At 37.1% G+C, this 15651-nt stretch overlaps 1 protein-coding gene and 1 pseudogene across 2 annotated transcripts in view; one reads left to right on the forward strand and one right to left on the reverse strand.

The window, feature by feature from the left end:
• Positions 1 to 15651, forward strand: part of CSMD3 (CUB and Sushi multiple domains 3) — a 1250820-nt gene that overhangs the window by 501844 nt on the left and 733325 nt on the right. For both annotated transcript variants that reach the window (XM_056128239.1, XM_056128292.1), the window contains one exon: positions 9545 to 9669. In XM_056128239.1, coding sequence (XP_055984214.1) covers positions 9545 to 9669 — 125 coding nt within the window. The remainder of the gene's footprint in view (positions 1 to 9544; positions 9670 to 15651) is intronic.
• Positions 9858 to 10018, reverse strand: LOC130023524 (uncharacterized; annotated as a pseudogene).

Below are 15651 nucleotides of genomic sequence, written 5' to 3' on the forward strand. Positions count from 1 at the left end.
AACTAGTCAATTTTTCCAGCTTGTTCTGTTGTATCTATTCTGTTTGATGTTGGTATCATCAACTTATAGAAATACGTTCAATAAAATTACAAGAAAGATTGATTTCTAGGCCTAGAATTTAAGCTGAAATAAATAGATATTTTTATGCAGTAGAAGCATATTGCCACATGACTTTTGTTTAGGCTTTAAATTATACACATATCACTGTATCACTGTCATCCAGTTGTTCCGAGTGGGTGCCAGTAACATCTCTATAGTCCCAGTCCTGAGATTTTAGCAACCTCTCCTTACTCTTCTTTAACAATGGTTGGAGATTCTTTAGGGTCAGAGGAATGAGACCTGTTATCATTACTGTTTTGGGCATTATCAAATACCCCACGGGGAGCTTGCCAGGCTCTGCCCTTGTGGGCGATATACTCTTAGTAGCTTGCCAGGCTCTCCAAAAGGCATATATTGAAATATATATATAATTTCTCTCTATGATTTGTTGCTTACTGTCTGAAATGCATCAAACATGGTGTGGTAATTATGAAAAATGAGTAGGAAGTGTTTTATGATGTGTGCATTCTGGAAAGTGGCCTGGAGAGTGGTGCCGGTCGGGTAGTGGAGGTCGGCTGCCAGGGCTGGGTCCTTTGGGGCCTGGAGGGCTCCCGCTCACCCCCCTCTGGGGTGCCGCAAGTGAAAACAGCCTGTCATGGAGTCCAGTGGCATGGCTATGGGGGCCTCCTTTTATACTTCTGTTTGGGAGGAGCAGCCCTGAGTTCTGGAGAGTAGTCAACGAGGAGATTTTCTAGTACCAGCAGGGTGTGGCTTATGGGCATGATCCCTGGGTCACTGGAGGCTGGGGGAAGCAGCAGAGGATGTCTGCTCCAGGTTGAGTCCAAAGTCCAAGGTCACAAAAACACAAATATGAGAAATCATATTAAATAGTGTTGTAAATAAAATGATCACTCAGTAAAAAGAACAACAATTACACACAAATGCACATCACATGGAAGGAGATTAAACAGATAGCAAATCACTATTGATTGAGATAGCAGCATGCTGCCAGTGTTAAACAAATCAAATTTCCCCAACACAAGCTCTAAGCTAAACATAAGCAATAGTGTAACCAAACAAAAAACAAAAAAGCCAAAAAGTCCAGTAGTGCTGAAGGCTAAATTTTGAAAGTATGTCGATTGTTTAATTTTATTCTTTTTATTTAACATATATTTCATTCTACTTATACTATCGTTTGAAGTCATTGACATGGTTTTATTCAAACAGTAAAATAAGAAATTCACATAGAAGGACCCTAGTGTAATTTTGTCTTTTGGATGACAACTTTTGTGCTAAAAAATCATTCAAAATATTAAAAGGATGTCAATATCATTTAGAATCTAAACTGAATTTGAAAATCTTAAAACAATGCATTTCAATGCCAGTCAGGAATCTTCTTATTCTGCTATTAGATATACTATCATGATAAAAGATGGCAAGTAACAAATTTTGTTACATATGTAGAGAAAATTGCACCCTTCTACTTTGTTGGCAGAACTATCAACTGCTATAGCTGCTATGATGCAAAATTTTAATAAAGATTATTTAAAATTTAACAATATTGCTACATTTTGTACATTAGTTCCACTTCTATAAATTAAAGAAAACACTCAAAAATGTATCTATGCCCTCATGTTCAGAGAAATATTCTGCACAATTATAACAATATAGAAACAGCCTACATATCCAATGATAAAAAAATTGGATACCAGTTGTGATATTACAATAAAAAATCGATATGTTCCATCCATGTTATTAAATGACTTCTGATGTAAGAATGACATATGAGGTGGTTGTAGACCCATCGCCATCTCTGCTCAGGGATGACTCCTGGCTTTGTGCTCAGGGAACTCTGCTGGTGAGAGTTCAGAGATCATATACTGTGACAGAGATTAAACCATGTGGCTGCATAGCAGGCAGCAGCCTTACCCCTCTAGGACTCTAAAAATGATTCTTTATTATTATTAATTTTTTATTAGTGAATCACTGTGAGATACAGTTACAGACTTAAAAACTTTTGTGCTTGTATTTCAGTCATACAATAGTTGAGTACCCATCCCCCCCACCAGTGCCCATTTTCCACCATCAGTGGACTCAGAATCCCTCCCATCACCTTTACCCCATCCCACAGCACCCCTTCCTGCCTCTGTGGCAGGACATTCCCTTTTGTTCTTTCTCCTTTTGGGTATTGTGGTTTGCAATACAGGTATTGAGTGGCCATCGTGTTTGGTCTATGGTTTACTTTCAACATGCATCTTTTAACCCAAATGGGTCCTCCCAGCACCCTTTACTTGTTGTTCCTTTCTGTATCTGAGCTGCTTTTCCCCCACAGCATGTGAGGCCCGTTTCCAAGCTGTGTAGCAGACCTCCTGGTCCTTATCTCTACTACTCTTGGGTGTTAGTCTTCCAATCTGTTACTTTATATTTCACAGATGAGTGCAATATTTCTATGCCTGTCCCTCTCTTTCTGACTCATTTCACTTACTTTCCATGTTAATCCACTTAAATGCAAATTTTATGACTTCATCTTTTTTAACAGCTGCATAGTATTCCATAGTGTAGGGCTAGAGCGATAGCACAGCAGTAGGACGTTTGCCTTGCTTACAGCCAGCCCGGCAGAGCCAGGTTTGATTTCTCTGCCCCTCTCGGAGAGCCAGGGAAGCTACTGAGAATATCTTGCTTGGCAAGTTACCTGTGACATATTCGATATGCAAAACACAGTAAGAACAAGTCTCAAAATGGAGACGTTACTGGGCCCACTCAAGCAAATTGATGAACAATGGGAGGACAGTGACAGATGTAACAAAATATCTTTAACCAGTCGTCTGTTCTTGAGCACTCGGTTTTTTTTTTTTTTTTCAGATTTTGGCTATTGTGAACAGTGCAGTGATGAAGTGCAGATGTCATTTCGATTATACTTTTTTGCCTCTCTGGGATATATTCCTAGGAGTAGTATTGCTGGGTCAAACGGGAGCTCAATTTCTAATTTTTTGAGAATCGTCCATACTGTTTTCCAAAAGGGCTGAACCAGTCAGCATTCCTACCAGCAGTAAAGGAGAGATCCTTTCTTCCCACATCTGCACCAACACCAGTTGCTTTTGTTCTTTTGGATGTGGGCCAGTCTCTGTGGTGTGAGATGATATCTCATTGTTATTTTGATATGCATCTCCTTGATGATTAGTGATGTAGAGCATTTTCTCATGTGACTTTTAGCCATTCAGATTTCTTCTTTGAGGAAGTTTCTGTTCATTTCATCACCCCATTTTTTGATGCGGTTGGATATTTTCTTCTTGGGGAGGTCAACCAGTGCCTTATAAGAATGATTTTTATAATCATTTAGATGGTTATAAATAAAATACTACTTTGTGACATAAAATTATATAGAATTAAATGCATAAGGTTCATAATTATTTTGAGAAGTCATGATTTTGTATTTATTATTCTCTACAACTTTTTCTTTTGTGTACTGTAGCAAAGGAGTTGAATAGCTCTGACAAAGACTTAGGGATTGCACTGAAATATTTACTAAAGTTTCTTTTATCTAGATGTTTGCCAATTTGGTGGTGAAAGAAAGGTAGACAAAGCTTCTTTTGTAATAAATGGCATTATGCAAGCTTTATCATGTCAAGAATTAATCAGGAAAAACATATTTCAAAATGCCATAGGGCTGCAAATGCTAATTCATACCAAAGTCTTAGATTTTATCCTGTTAGCCTTCCAAGTCTTATAGTTTTATATTTCTCAATCTATAGCTTCACTTTTATTTCTAATTTTTGTTTCTAATTATTATTAAATATAATCCTCTCAAAATATTTAAACTCCATGTCCAACAAAAACTAGATAAATCAGTATTTAATGAACTACATTATCACTATCAATTGGGAAAAAAACATCTTTTTTTGAAACAAGGTAATCTGTTATCCCTTTGTATAATTTGTACTAACAGTGATTTTCATAAATTCAAAATGAATGCAATAATATGATCACTTTTTACTTTAATATGATGATCATTCATTTTAAGAAGTATAATTAATGGTAAAAATAATGAGAGGCATAGTGAATCTAAAATCATATAAAGAAATTGCTCTTCTTCAAGAGTCAGTTGCTAGTTATAAAAGAATGGAATGGATAATTAAACTGAAAAGAAAAAGAGAACTAGAATTTCAAATTCAACTAAAATATAAACATTTAAAGCTTAAAATACATTTTAATTTTTCTAATATACAATTTTAACAATTCTATAGTGATCATATCCACTATATCCACTTTTTAAATTTAAACAATTTAAATCATTTTGTAAAGTTATTTTTATCAGACCGTCTCAGAGAGCCCGGCAAGCTACCAAGAGTATCCTGCCCGCATAGTAGAGCCTAGCAAGCACCCCATGGAGTATTTTATATGCCAAAAACAGTCATAATGAGTCTCACAATGGAGACATTACTGGTGCCCACTCGAGCAAATCGATGAACGATGGGAAAACAGTGCTACAGTGCTATTTTTATCAGAATCATATTTTGGTTAATGTGTCATTAAGCTTCTGTTATAATGAATCACTTTAGAATTTACTGATTAAAATCATTTAGAGAATTACTTTATTGTCTAAAGATATTAAAAAGAGATTTTTAGGTTATTTCAGCAATTATTTTCTACATCTTTTCTCTCTTTGAATAGTTTATATTTTCCTAGTTTTTGATATCATACTTTTTTACATCATACCTAAATAACCTTTCCTATTTCAGTGATTATTTGAAAATCTATGCATTTGCTTTACCATTAGGATATCTATATATTCCAGGACACTATATAGACCTTTTAAACCATCCGAAATACCAGAGCTGAGAAAAAAACACTAAAATACAAAAATTCACTTGTATTGTACTGTCAAGGGTCCTTGTTCTGATATATGTTTCATCTACTCTGACCCAGCTACCATGGGTCATTTGACTTTTATGTCTTTGTACCTGGACATCATTTACTCATTCATATGAATGAATTTATCTTTGTTGGGTTAAAATAATAAAATAATGTATTTTATAAAATGGCCTGTATTCTTTAATTAAAGGGTCTTATGTTGTAGAGAGGTTTTACAGTAGTAACTATTTCTTTGTTATTTGCTTGGGGGCCTTCTGCAATGGTCCTTGTGGATTCCTCAGGCTTTGTTTTCAGTGTGGCTCCAGTGGTGCTCAAGAGAATATTGTGCAGTTCGGGACTAAACTCAGGACCCCTCTCTGAAAAGAATATGTTCTAGCCCACTAAGCATTCTCCCTATCATTTTGTTGTTGTTGTTGTTGTTGTAACATTTTATAAAAATGTTTTATATGAACTTTCTATAGGTATTCTTTATTAAGTTCTCCCTCTCGAGAACCTGGCAATCTACTGAGAATATTCTGCCCACAGGACAGAGCCTGACAGGCTCCCTGTAGCATATTTGATATGCCAAAAAGAGTAACAATAATGAGTCTCATTCCCTTGACCCTGAAAGAGCCTCTAATGCGGCACTGTTGGGAAGGACGAGTAAAGAGAGGCTGCTAAAATATCAGGGCTAGAACAAATGGAGTAATTACTGGCACCCACTTGAGCAAGTGGATGAACAATGGGATTACAGAGATACAACGATTTCTATATTAATAGACCCCTTTCTAGGTGTATGATTGTATGATTGAATTGTATGATTGAATTGTATGATTGAAACTCAGTCATGAACAATTTTGTAACTGTGTATACCTCAGGGTGGTTCAATATTTTAAAAAAGGCTCCTTTCATTGCAAACCATAACACCCAAAAGTAGAGAGAGGAGTAAGAAGGAATGTGTCTGCCACAGAGGCAGGGAATGGGAAGGGGTGGGGAAGATGGGAAGGATACTGGGAACATTGGTTGTTGAGACTGTGCACTGGTGGAGGGATGGGTACTCGTACATTGATTGAAACATAATCACAAAAATTTGTATGTCTCTGACTGTATCTCATGGTAATTCATTAAAATAAAAAAATCCTAATTAAGACAGAAATATCACAGGGATCATGGGACTTGAGTTGTATGAGGTTAATCCCAGTTTTGTCCTTATAACCATATGGTCGCGATGCACGGATTTGTGGTATCCCTGAATCTGTGTCTGGGGATACCAGTTCTATGGTTTTTCAAATGGAATGGTGTCTCTAAGCCTCAGATTTCTCATGCTATTATCACGTAAGAAAATGTATCTGTATACTACATAGTGCTGAATGCATATTGGACATTCAGTTATATCCCAGAATATGTCCCAATCCACTGGGTGTGACTCAAAACCTCCCTGTTTCAAATCCAGATTAAAATATATTCAAGTGCTTTTAATAAAGCATTTATTATCCTATCATTTAGTTTTAAAAAGATGAAAGCACTAAAACTTGGGCAGTAGAATCACAGTGAAGATCATTACATGTTTTCTAGGTTGGGGTCCCATATGGGTAGCCAGAGATTTAATCTGGGTCAGCCATGTACAGAGCAAGTTCTCTGAGGCGTACTATGTGCCCCCATGCCACAGTAAATCATTCCATGTAGTACACTTGATCATTTGGTATTGCCGCTTTTTTATTTCTTTCCTGACATTCAGTGTTATTTCCATGATTCTGGGATATAATTGAGTATCCAATATGCATTCAGCATTATTTAGTTTACAAATTATATTTTCTCACTTGATAATAGCATGAGGGATCTGAGGCTTAGAGACACTGTTCCATTTGAAAAACCATAAAACTGGGACAGGGAATAGTTGGGATTTGAAATCCGCCTATTTATGTTAAAGTCATTAGCATATTTCTTAACAGCTTTTCCCAAAACACCAAACAGTGGAATTGTTAGGATTGTTAGTCTTCCTTGTGTGTGAGAGAGGATGTTGCAAGTGAAGCTTAGGCAGAGACAATTATTGGGAATTTTTGACACTAATGGCTAAAGCACTGGAGAATTCATGATCATCCAGTTCCTCTTTCTAAGCTAAGTCAATTAGTTTATGACTTTCAAAAAGAAATGAACTCCTTTCACTGCTTTTTGAAAGGAATGAAAGAGACTTGTTACTTCAACAAGAGACTTGTTACTTCAACAATGCAATGTGTTTTCTGTAGTAGGCAGAACTCTTTTATTTATTTTGTTTGTTTTGGTTAATTTGGGGGTCACCTGTCAGACCCTTATGTGGCAGAGGGGTTGAATGCAGGCCTTCTGCATGCAAAATAGGCACTTGGTCCTTTGAAATGTCTCTAGCTCCAAGAATCTTTTTAAAACCAAAGTCTCATCAAAATCTGTGACAAATACAGTGTTTCTAACAGAATACTTTGTTAAATTAATGCACAAATAGCAATTAAAGAACATGTATGGGCTAGAGCCTACCTATAGTGAAGCCTTATGTTTTAATGTTTTAAAATAATTAATGTGTAACCATTGCCTCTGTAGTGCAAATGGCCATTAAATCTCCTTGAGAACTGCAATCGCTTGTTAACCTTGCTTCTTTAAAGTTTATTCAGCTGTCAGTGTGGTCACTTTATAATATAAAGCAAAAGCCATTCCTTGTGTTCACAGTCCTACAGCAACACCATTTTTTTCAGAGTAAAATTTAAAATTCTTTCCATGACCAACACATTTATAAATGATCTTCCTCTAGTCTCTAATTGCTCCCTTAACTTAATTTCATGCCACTGTCTCCTTCATTTTCTCTGTTCTAATGCCATTAATTTTTTTTGTTGTTTCAGGAATAGAGCAAATGTGTCAGGTGGTGGGAGGAGGAGTACATGTATATTTTACATAATTTGACAGTGGTTTTATCAAATTATAGAGATAGAATATATCTAAACTAGGCCATTTGGACCACATGTTTGCACTATTGTTTATATTTGTTTCATATGTACCAACATAGAGAGATTTAAGTAGAGAGGATGGGAGTGACTTCTAAAGTCGTATGGGTAGATCACACAGGCTATTCTAAGGGCATTGCTATGAATTAAATAGATAAGTATTAGAAAATTTGGTAAAGATGAATGGCAGAATTTAAGTTACCTTCAAGTAAAACCTATTTTCATTGGAATGGGAGAGGTATTACAGGAGGTAAGTCATGTTCTTCGCATGTACCTGTCTCTGCTACAATCCCTGGTCCCACAAACGGTCCCCTAAGCATGGTGTGCGATCAACCCTGACACAAACGAAGAAGAAGACCTAAGAACTAAATGGATCAAAGTCAAATAACAGTAATAAGGTCCAACCCCCAATAACATCAATAACAATATTGGTATAGGTGTTATTTTAGGATAAATTGAAGAGAGTTAAGAATACAAAAGAAAAACCAGCAACATAGACAAAGATGTTCTGGCAACAAATGATAAATTTGGAGTTAAGTAATGATAAATGGGTTAAGACACTTGCCTTTCAAAGTCAAGTCCATACTCTAGTCCACTGAAGGAATAATCCCTGCAAACAGCAAATAGTAAGCCCTGAGCTCAGAGCCTATAGCACAAACAGACGTGGTCCAGAAGAGGAAGGAAGGAAGGAAGGAAGCAAGGAAGGAAGGAAGGAAGGAAGGAAGGGAGGGAGGGAGGGAGGGAGGGAGGGAGGGAGGGCAAATAGGGACTTACAGTGACTGGGATCAGACTGACATTACTTTGGCAGTGAGAAATTAAAAAAAAAAAACGGATCTTGGTTTTAGAAATGCCATGAAGAATAATTGCAAGTGCCATATCCCTGTAACATGTCTTCATTGCTTCACCATTGAGCAAAGAAAATTTCAAATTGTAATAGGTTAAATGGATAATAAATTGTCCATAAAAAAACCACGCTGGGACTAGAGCAATAGTACGGTGGGTAGGGTGGTTGCCTTGCAGGTGGCCTAATCATGTTCCATGCCATGCTTCCCATTTGGGCCCCTATGCCCTGATAGCTCTGATGTCTGATTGCAGAGCCAGGAGGAAGTCCTTTGTTGTGTGTGACCCTGAAATAACAACAACAAAAACTATAATATTGTGTAGTCCTAAATTTGTGTTTCCATGTACATATATCACATATATAATATATAAAGCACATATGTTAATATGTAACCTGTAATATATGTTAAAAATTAAACACATGAATCTGCAATACATGTCTGAATTACTTTGCATAAAAATACATGCTAGAGACATGTCATAGTATCTTATAGCCTCACGCATTAGGATTCAAAGCAGACATTTCACATTTTACTTCACATTTGCAACCTATTTTGAATGAGAAATTTAACATTGTCTTTTAAAAATACTAATAAGATAATTCAGCTTGATGATATATTTCTAGATTCCTGATAGTGAATGTATGTTACTGCCTTACTGTAGACTAATATTTTATGGCATGTTTGACTGGTGAAAAAGTCATTTTTCCTTATTTTGTTTTGAAAATTAAAAAATACCTCTGTCAGAATAGTATTTCTTTTTTTTTTCTATTGTGTTGCCACTGTAAATGAAGCCTACTCATTTTTTATAGGCTATTGAATAGATTTTTAATTTTTTATTTTCAGCCTTGGATCAACTGTCCAATTCTCTTGTGATGAAGATTATGTCCTGCAGGGCGCTAAAAGCATCACCTGCCAACGGATAGCTGAAGTCTTTGCTGCTTGGAGTGACCACCGGCCTGTTTGTAAAGGTAATAATGTCTTTAAAATTTGTATGCGTCCAACACATTTTGAGTTTCTTTATTTTTTTGGTATTTTATCAAGTGAGATTTCCATTAAATCTTTGAGTTGTCATGAAATCATTAATGAGGCATTTAAATCAGTTATTTAGTAATGTAATTTCAAAACATGGACTGCATTAACCGTTGTGTTAAGTTACCAAGGATTTCCCAATAGAGTAATCATATAACACCATTTGGAACATAATATATGTAATACTTATATTATGGCAAGTTTGTTGGTCTTTTGTATGTTTAGAAAAATAACCCTGTGGTATGCATTGTACTACACTTGATCTTAGCCAAAAGGCCGAGAAGCAATGGCATTGCTTTTTTTTTCATTATTTGTTTTGTGACTGCACTTAGTGGTGCTTAGGATTTATTCCAGTCAGATCACCCCTGGAAGGTTTGCACACCTGCTAGACTGTTGTAGAGGTTGAGAGCTAGAGGGGCTTCCAGGGAGAGAATACAGATGGAACCCGTGGAAGGCAAGGCAAATTTACCACTTCACTATCTCTCTGGTCTGTGAAATGCTTCTGTTAACTGCAGTTCTACCTCTGCTTGTACAGTTGCTATTTTAATTAGTTACATAGTCATTGTGTCTGCTTTTGGTGGAATGAAGCTTGAGTCCTATAGTTACTTCATATAAACTCAGACAAACAAATGAGAGTTACAGCTTTTTGTGTGAGAAGCAATTGCTAATAAAGTTCATTCCTGCCACCATTCTGCAAATGAAATATTTTCATGTAAATTAATTCTTTTTTTACAGAATTTTTTAAAAGCTGTTTTTGAATGTGAACATAACATTCTGATTTTTTGAGTGCTCTGACTTTGTTTTGCTGATTTATTTGGGGGCCACAGCCTGTCTGTACTCAAGACTGAGTCTACTATGTGCTCAGGGATCACTCCTGGTCTTGGCACTGAACCATATGTGGTGATGTGATCGAGTCCAGGCACAAAAAATTCCAACTACCTGATCCACTCTACTATCTCTCCAACCTCTGTTTTTGTTTTCAATAATCACCTCTATTCATATTTCTATCTGTATCTAAGTGCTCAAGTTTCTGCTAGCTTCTCTCAGAGTAAGGGGGATATCATGGGAACAGAAGATTCACAGATTTTAGAACTTCTATAGAGGAGAAAAGACAAAATAGTTGATAATTGGATTGATACAGTTAGAAACAGTGACAAGAAAGAATAGAAGATGTTGAGTTTATGAGACTAGGAGAATTTTGGTTCAAACCTGCCCTGCTGAGGTCTTACTCCAGGTCGGACTCCATGGACCCTTTGTGGTCTGATTGAAATCTGGGTCAGCTGCATGCAAGGCAGTAGCCCTTCCCACTGTACTCCCTGGCCAGAAAGTGAAAGAATCATAAATACCATGAACCTTATTTTAACCTTTAACCTTATTAAATTTTAATTGATATTTTCTATTGGTATCAATGTTTCCATCATAGATCCATTTTTTATTTAATAATAAATCACTTATCAATAATAAAGTAAAGTAAAGGCCCTCCTGTTGATCATCGATTTGCTCGAGCGGACCCAGTAACGTCTCCATTGGAGACTTTGTTGTTACTGTGTTTGGCATATCGAATACATCACGGGTAGCTTGCCAGGCTCTGCTGTGCGGGCGAGATACTCTCAGTAGCTTGCCGGGCTCTCTGAGAGGGGCGGAGGAATCGAACTCAGGTCGGCCATGTTGGCTGCGTGCAAGGCAAACGCCCTACCGCTGTGCTATCGCTCCAGCCCCTTATCAATAATAATAATTAATAATAATAATAGCTATCCATGGAATATTTGATATGCAAAACTAGTAAATACAATGGGTCTCATTCCCCTGACCCTAAAAGAGCCACCAATACGGCAGCATTAAGAAGGATGAGGAAGGAGAGGCTGATAAAATCTCAAGGCCGAACTAGGCTGCCAAAACAAAGAAGGACAAAAATTACTGTCTGTACTTTAAATTAATGTACGCTGGCATCGGATGCAATCATCAAGAACCTAATGGTGCAAGTGCGAAAGATCAAGTACAACATCATTGGTCTGACTGAAATGAGAGGCATCAATCACATCACGCTGTTTTCAACACTGGAGAAGAACTGTTTCTTGGAACACACAACAAAAGAGCCATAGGTGATGTCGGTGTCCTTTTCAACATGAACTTGGTCATGAACATTGATTCATTTGAATGCCTAACAACCCGAATCAAACAATTACACTTGGATACATGTGGCTCACTGACAGCAGTTTCTATCGTTATTACCCATGCACCAACATCCAACTATCATGTTGGAGATTGAGAAGTTTCTTCATGGAGCTGGAGAAGTTCTATAAAGAAGACAACACCTTCTACAAGATCATTGTCTGTGATTTTAATGCCAAGATAGGACAGAGAAGATCACCCGAAGAACTCCACATCAGGACCGATGGTCTAGAATGGAACGAACAGGGTGAGAGACTGTCAGAATTCATCATGTCGACCAAGACCATCCATGGTAACTCACAGTTTCAGAAGGCCAAATCTAAGCATTGGATATGGGAGTCTCCCGGTAGACAGTTCCACAATGAAATTACCGATGTCACTGTTGTCCCAAAATTCCAAACAAGATCAGACCCCCTCTTTTTTGCACAAAATTCTACTTCATGGAGCAGGGAAAAAGGGCTGCAAAGCTTAAAAAAGAGAACTCCTAGAATGACCACCAACTGGGAGCTCTTTAGCACTAATGCGGCAACATGGGATGATGCCATAATTGATGACATTGACGAGGAATATGATCGACTGTTTCAGCACCTCCATGATTGTGCAAGGAATGCTGAGAGAGAGATAGTCACAAAAAGACACCTGTCTTTAAAAACTCTTAAGCTCATTTGCCAATGTAGCTTGGCTCAAGCCTCAGGCCAGCACAAGCGAAAGTCCAAGCTTGCAAAGCAGTGCAAAGAAGTGATCAAGGAAGACCTCAAAGAGAGAAGAGTTGCAGTGTTGGCAGATGCATCAGAAGCCAGGAAAAGCATTTGCAAAGCTGCCTGTCCTTCGCCAACTACAAGACCAAGATGACTGCCCTATGACGTCCTGATGGATCTATCACATCTTGCAGAAAGGCAATGGAGAAGATTATGCATGACATCTACTTGGACCTCTTTGATAACTATGTCCAACTGTCCACATACCAAATTCCATAAGATTGATATGTCCTTCCCAACGTTCTGCCTTCTGAAATCCAACATGCCTTCTTGTCAGTAAAGAAGCGAACAGCACCTGGCCTGGCCCAAAGAAGGTCAGACCCAAACACCGGAAGAACCTGCCATCGGTACTCATCAATATACTGGCTCAGCTCTTCACACACTACCTGTCTGAATGCAAGGTTCCCAATGGAAATCCAACAGGATTGTACTACTGTACGAGAAGGAAGACATCCACGACATTGGCAACTATCCCCTGATCTGCCTGTTGTCTGTCATCTACAAGCTGTTCACTCGAGTCATCCTGAATAGGATTGGCAGAACTCTAGACTAAAGACAACCTTGAGAGCAAGCCAGGTTCCAAAAAGGATTCAGCACGATCGACGATATACACATGATAACCAAACTCATTTAGGTTTCTCGGGAGTTCAAGATGCCGCTCTGTCTAATGTTCATTGATTTAAAGAAGGCCTTTGTTCTGTTGAGACTGGAGCGGTCATTGAAGCCCTAGCCAAACAGGGCGTTCAAACTCAACACATCAGGATCCTCTGTGAGCTGTATTATGGATTCACTACCAGGATCTCACCATTCTACAAGGAAGTGATCATCCATGTCAAGAGAAGGGTTTTGCAGGGTGATACCATTTCACCGAAACTCTTCAGTGACACCCTCGAGAATGTCATGGCACGACTGGAATGGGAAGGAATGGGAATGAAGATAGATGGCCAGCAACTACACCACCTCTGCTTCGCTGATGATATCGTTCTATTAACACCAAACATTAGCCAAGTGGTGGTTTCAAAATTGTTGGATCCAACTATTCCTGATTCAGTTTTATGTAAATTAAATTGCTAAAAGAGGCATTGGAGAATAGGAGATAAACACAAACACATATTGTTAATGTAGGAACAATTAACATCAGATAAATAATACATGGGTTGTGGAATTTAAGACCTTAATGAAATAACACAGAAATTATTATTCTGTTTGGGGGCCATACTTGGCATTGCTCGGAGCTTACTCCTGGATCTAAAATCTAGGGTCACTCCTGGCAGATAATGGGAGGCCGTATGTGGAATGGGGCTTGAGCCTGTCAGCTATGGTTAGGGCAAGTGCCCTGCTATCTCTACAGCCCCTTAATTATCACTTTTTTCACTCGAGATTTCCATTTAAATTAAAAGGATGAACTATGTTTATTAAATTATAAATTTTTCAAAGAGAAACAATGTTTTATTATTTGTATTCACAAATTTCCATATATAGCACAGAGTAGTTCCATAAAACTGATTTAAATTTAAGTTTTTGAGTATTAATTTATGATAATCTTCAAGTTGTGGATAGTTGTATTTCTATACCACTTCTATATTTATGTGTAAGACATTTATATATTAAATATATATTCATTGATTCATGCCATGGTCATTAGGTAATATAATTAGGCCATTATGTAAAATTTTGAGACTGCTAATGGTGATAATTTTTTAAAATCTTTTCTACAGATGCTGATAATTTATAAAAGATTTGTTTGCTTATTGCATGCAAGGCACATGTGTGTATGGTTCAAAAAGAACATTTTGCTATTAGAAATTACTGACTGTGGTTCTGGAAACAGTAATGGAGAGAACATGCTGAAATAGTAATTGAAGTTTTAAAATGACTATCTACTGTGAGTCTGAACAAAGGATAGTTTTCATGTCTCATGGGTACTTGGACAGAATAAATAAGCTTTTTTCCCAGACAGAAGCATAAATAGCAGTATCAGTGCACTGCACCTTTGAGAGGTTATTAATATAGCTGCTGTCTATGTGTTGCATGGTTGAGCAATCAAGAAATAGTGATTTTAAAGGGATTGAACGTTCACACAAATGGAAAATTATGAATTAAAAGAAAAAGATCAATTCAGAAATTAATATTAATGTGTTCTACACAAGCTCAGTTAATAATTTTTATTCCCTAAATAAGATATGTATATGGAATATTTACTACTTTGCAGATATGAAAACAATTATTTCTTTGTTGAAAAATATAATAGATTTCAAAAATATGAAGTTTATGCAAATAGGCATCTTACTTGAATAGTACATTGGATATTTATTTTAAACATGAATATTGTTTAAATAAGTAGCATATCCAGAGGCGTTAAGCATATGCATACTTGGAAACAGTTAAGTGTTACTATCTATAAACTAAATAAGATGGTTTTACTACTTTTCAGACCATATTTATTTTTCTAACTTCAAATAACTGGCATTTTTTTTGTCTACTAAGACAGATAGTTTGAACCACTTGTATAAATAATGAAATGATTGATGGAGGCGAATTTTTTTTTTTTTGGTTTTTGGGTCGCACCCAGTGATTCACAGAGGTTACTCCTGGCTTAGCACTCAGGAATTACCCCTGGTAGTGCTCAGGAGACCATATGGGATGCTGGGAATCAAACCCGGGTTGGCCACATGCAAGGAGAATGCCCTACCCGCTGTGCTATCGCTCCAGCCCTGGAGGCCAAATTTTTAAAAGGCACAAAAGTATAAACAAAAGAATTCTAGAAGGTAGAGGGAGACAGGAATCACTTTTAACTCTATTATAACTTTAAAGACTTACTAATATACTGATTATTTTTCTTGTTTTTTTGTTTGCTTTGTTTCATTCTGTTTCTTTGGGGTCCACATTCAGCAATGCTCAGGTCTTGCTTCTATCTCTGTACTTAGGTATTCCTTCTATTAGGCTCAGAGGACCACATGGGGGTGCCTGAGATCAGATACATGGGTCAGA

Source organism: Sorex fumeus, unplaced genomic scaffold (genome assembly GCF_029834395.1).
Source record: "Sorex fumeus unplaced genomic scaffold, SorFum_2.1 ptg000002l, whole genome shotgun sequence".
NCBI classification, from domain to species: Eukaryota; Metazoa; Chordata; class Mammalia; order Eulipotyphla; family Soricidae; genus Sorex; species Sorex fumeus.